The sequence below is a fragment of the Sapajus apella genome, unplaced genomic scaffold (genome assembly GCF_009761245.1).
Source record: "Sapajus apella isolate SASKATOON/1434 unplaced genomic scaffold, GSC_monkey_1.0 scaffold38, whole genome shotgun sequence".
Classification (NCBI taxonomy): Eukaryota; Metazoa; Chordata; class Mammalia; order Primates; family Cebidae; genus Sapajus; species Sapajus apella.
The window spans coordinates 922,578-927,058 of record NW_022436978.1 but is presented as its reverse complement, the minus strand read 5'-3'; the positions used below and the strand labels follow the sequence as shown (position 1 = coordinate 927,058).

General features: G+C 45.6%; 1 protein-coding gene across 3 annotated transcripts in view; it reads right to left on the bottom strand.

Moving 5' to 3' along the window:
- Positions 1-4,481, bottom strand: part of SCAP (SREBF chaperone) — a 65,262-nt gene that overhangs the window by 31,302 nt on the left and 29,479 nt on the right. For all 3 annotated transcript variants that reach the window (XM_032297955.1, XM_032297957.1, XM_032297956.1), the window contains exon 2: positions 4,232-4,451. In XM_032297955.1, the coding sequence (XP_032153846.1) occupies positions 4,232-4,353 (122 nt within the window). In that variant the 5' untranslated portion in view covers positions 4,354-4,451. The remainder of the gene's footprint in view (positions 1-4,231; positions 4,452-4,481) is intronic.

The window sequence follows — 4,481 nt, the reverse complement described above, 5'->3', positions numbered from 1 at the left end:
ACCAGCCCGGCCAACATGGTGAAACCCCGTCTCTACTAAAAATACAAGATTAGGCAGGCGTGGTGGCGGGCACCTATAATCCCAGCCACTGGGGAGGCTGAGGAAGGACAATCGCTTGAACCCGGGAGGCAGAGGTTGCAGTGAGCTGAGATTGTGCCACTTCACTCCAGCATGGGTGACAGACTCAGATCCTGTCTCCAAAAAAAAAAAAGAAAAAACGAATTTAGGTTGCAGCTATAGTGTTTGCATAGCAATCACAGAGTATGGTCAGTTTTTGTTCTACGTTTAGATTATACATGTTTTGGAGACTGCTTGTGCATTCCAGAGGTAGAAACCTAGGAAGATAGTGAATAACAACAATGAAAAACTCTTACATGATGTTTAAAATGTGCCAGGCACTATTCTAAGCACTTGACATGTACAGATACACCTTGACCTACAATGGGGTTATGTCTTGATAAAGCTGTCATAAACTGAAAATATCCTAAGTCAGAAATGCATGACTAGGCTGAGCACCGTGGCTCAAACATGTAATCCCAGCACTGTGGGAGGCCAAGGTGGGCGGACCACTTGAGGTCAGGAGTTTGGGACCAGCCTGGCCAATATGGTGAAATCCCATCTCTACCAAAAATACAAAAAATAGCTGGGTGTGGTGGCTCACACCTGTAATCCCCGCTGCTCTAGAGGCTGAGACAAGAGAATCACTTGAACCTGGGAGGCAGAAGCTGAGATGAGCCAAGATCACACCGCTGCACTTCAGCCTAGGTGACAGAGTGAGACGCTGTCTCAAAAACAGAAACAACATAATGTGATTCCAATTTCCTTTCTGAATTGAAATCCACCTTCTCTCACAATGAGCAGCAGCTTGTGCAATCAAGTGACTCAATGACTCACATCACTCTCTGACCTGCATGCAGGCAGTCCAGCTAACATGTCATCTGGGTGCTCTTTTTTTTTCTTTTCTTTTTTCCCCAAAATTAGATGTCACTGGGTGCTCTTTTTTTATCCCATGGTGCACCCACCGCTTACCAGGGCAGGTCCAGTGTAACAGTACCCTCTGTCTTGCTGGGCTGCTGCTGGGACATATCCCAGCCCCGGTGGTCTAACCTCCAAGAGTTATAAACAGACACCTCTTGCTATAGTGCCTATTTGATACATGTTTCATCAGATTTTCCCAGAGGAAAGAATAGTCACTGCACCCAGGGGGCAGGCAAGAAGAACAGCTAACTCTAGCTCACCTACAAGGCTCAGCACTGAGTTCATTTAAATTAGTGTCCTTGGCTCTCGATCACTGAAACCTGCAGCCTCAACAGCAGCTCAGAGAGGAAAGTCGCACAGCCTCAGTGCTGTTTGAGGCGAGTCTGACTCCTCGTATACAGACGCCCTCTCTCACTCCCTGTATTCTACCACCTCATGGAGACAGGCTGTGTCTGTCCTAAGCTGTCATTGATCACCACCCCCTCTAGTAGTGTTCTGTACTTTCCCTGGGGTGACCCAGTCGTGGTGAACCAGAGGTGTGCAAAAAGTATTTCTGCAGCTCAGGTGGCTGTTAGATCTGAATAGAGAAATTAAGTGTAGCCATCCTTTGGGTTTGGCTATACAAGTCTTTCATCCCAGGAACAACAAAGGTAAGCAATTAAATGGAAACTGAACATCTGGCAAAACTACCGTAAGCAGTCTATAACCATATTTTATTTTCTTTTTCCTTTTTTTTTTTTTTTTTTTTTTTTAGACGGAGTCCCCCTCTGTCACTCTGGCTGGGGTGAAGTGGTAAAACCTTGGCTCACTGCAACCTCTGCCTCTAGGTTCAAGCAATTCTTCTGCCTCAGCCTCTCGAGTAGCTGGGACTACAGATGTGCGCCACCACGCCTGGCTAATTTTTGTATTTTTAGTAGAGACGGGGTTTCACCATGTTGGCCAGGTTGGTCTTGAGCTCCTGACCTTGTGATCTGCAGTGCCTGGCCCCACACTTTATTTTCTGTAGGTAATCCCAGGCTCTGGCAGAAGGGGGCACTGCTCTGTTGCTCTGGACAGAAAAGCTTCCTGGGGTTGAAGATGATGGTGAGGCTTGCGTCCCTGGGTCCATGTTCTCTGGTTTTCTGGCCAAGTCCCAGAATCTATGGATTCTCTTATACAACCTTTATTATCTTTGGAGGCTGAGAGACTTCACCCAGCCTTGTAAAAATTTTATCAAGTCAATCAGGTTTAAAGAAAAAAAAAAAAGCTTTAAGATTACATGACAAAGATACTGATTTGGGAAAATAAGTACACAGCACTAAGACGGTAACAGTACAAGGCTGGGCACAGTGGCTCACACCTGTAATCCCAACACTTTGGGAAGCCGAGGTAAGTGGATCACTGCAACTCAGAAGTTTGAGACCAGCCTGGGCAATACGGCAAAACCCCAGCTCTACTGAAAATACAAAACATTAGTGGTGCATGCCTATAGTCCCAGCTACTCAGAGGGCTAAGGCAGGAGAATCACTTGAGCCCAGGAAGTTGCGGCTGCAGTGTGCAGTGAGAAGCGGACCCTGTCTCAAAGAAGTAAAAAAAGAATGTGATAATACAAGCGCCTTACCTCTTAAAAGAAAAACAGGGTGACTACAAAAATAAGAGAAAACCCCAGTATCATCAGAAAGTGAAACTGAAGTAGGACAACATAATGAGACCCCCCCATCTCTGCAGAGAATGAAAAACATTAGCCAGGTGTGGTAGCACACGCCTGTGGTCGCGGCTTCCCAGGAGGCTGAGGTGGGAGGATCGCTTGAGCCTAGGAGGTTCAGGCTGTGGTGAGCTGTGACTGTGCCACTACATCCCAGCCTGGGTGACAGAGTGAGACGATGTCTCAAAACTTTTTTTTAAAAAGAGAAAGAGGTCAATTAACTTACAGAAAAGCAAACAAACAAACAAGAGCTGAGTTCTCAGAGCACTCCAAATTCATCACTTATGGGACACAGCTTTAAGTACTTTATCTTGTACAACACAATTTAGCAGCTTAAACACCAACACAAACATACTAAGCCAGAGTGAGACCAAGTGACAAAGTGCCACAGGTGCAGCTACGAGTCCCTCAGACCTGGATTTGAACCCATTTCCCTAATTATTAGTTGTGTGGACCACATAAATCTCTAAGTCCCTATCCCCCTTTGTTAAATGGAAATATAACTGGACCACTTCCTAATGTTATACCTGAAGCATCAACACAGCACCCAGCAAGAAACACTCAGTGATGTTCATCTTTCTTTCTTTTTTTTTGTACAGACAGAGTGGGTCTTACTATGTTGCCCAGGCTGGTCTTGAACTCCTGGCCTCAAGTGATTCTCCTGTCTGGGCCTCCCAGTGTTGGAATTACAGGTATGAGCACTGTATCTGGTCAATGTTCATCTTTCTTACTGATAATCAGGGAAGAACTTGAAATCATTAGCAACTGAATTGAACAAGGAGTTCCCTCCTGACTCATCCTCCCTTCAGCTAGCACCGAAAACATCTACAAACATTTCAAACTCATTAGGTAGACAATGAGTTTGAAAAACAGAATTCTTTCCAGAGAAAAGAATAAGATGGGCTCTTCATAGCTGCCAGTGTTTTAGAGCCAAAAGGGTCATAAGATATCCTCTTATATCAAACTCCTCCTTTATTACGTCATTGTCAGCCGCAGTCTTCAGGCTTCTATGAGGCCTTGAGAAAGACAGACAGGAACAACGGCAGCTACAGCTCTCACAACTGTCCTTGGCAAGTGCAGCTGGCCCCCAAAATCAGCAAGAGGTCTGAAGCAGGCTCCAAGTGAACACAAGAAAATGACTAGAGAGCAAAGAAGCAAGTCTTTGAGGTTAGCATGCCACAGGTTGTCCAAGGTACTGTTCGAATGGACTTTGCCTTGCAACACATGAAGAAGGCTCTTGCACTTAACCAGGTACTAAAAGGAAATCACTACTATTGAGAAAGAAAATTGAAATATCATGTCCTTCAATTACCTCAGTGTCTTAGAAGTGTCTAAACATTATTTTGAGATAGAGTACCAGTGATATGAATAAATCTGGTGAATCTGGACAATTTTATTATATTAGCTAACCACGCCAGCACTAGAGTTCTCCACTGGCAGTTACAAGGAGCCCAAGCCCCCATTGTGTAAAAAGTATACAGAGGCCAAGGGCTCCACAGTGGTTTGGGTTGGAAAACCTCCTGTCCTAAGACGCTGGCCCACCATATCCAAGGCAACCCAAAAACATACCAGCAGGCTAAGATGCAGAGCCCTGTGAAGAGGATGATGGGGATGGGATAGGATGCACAGAGGAGCCCATGGTTGTAGAAGACCCGAGATGTCTTCTCACGCAGCCTTTCAGTCAGGGTCATCCTCAGCCGAAGTCACCTTGCTGCCATCCCGGAAAGTGACCATGGATCAGCCTGGCACACACTGGACATCAGTGACAAAGAACAACATGTGCAGGTACCTGGTCAAAAGGGAGAAAAGCCAGTTAACA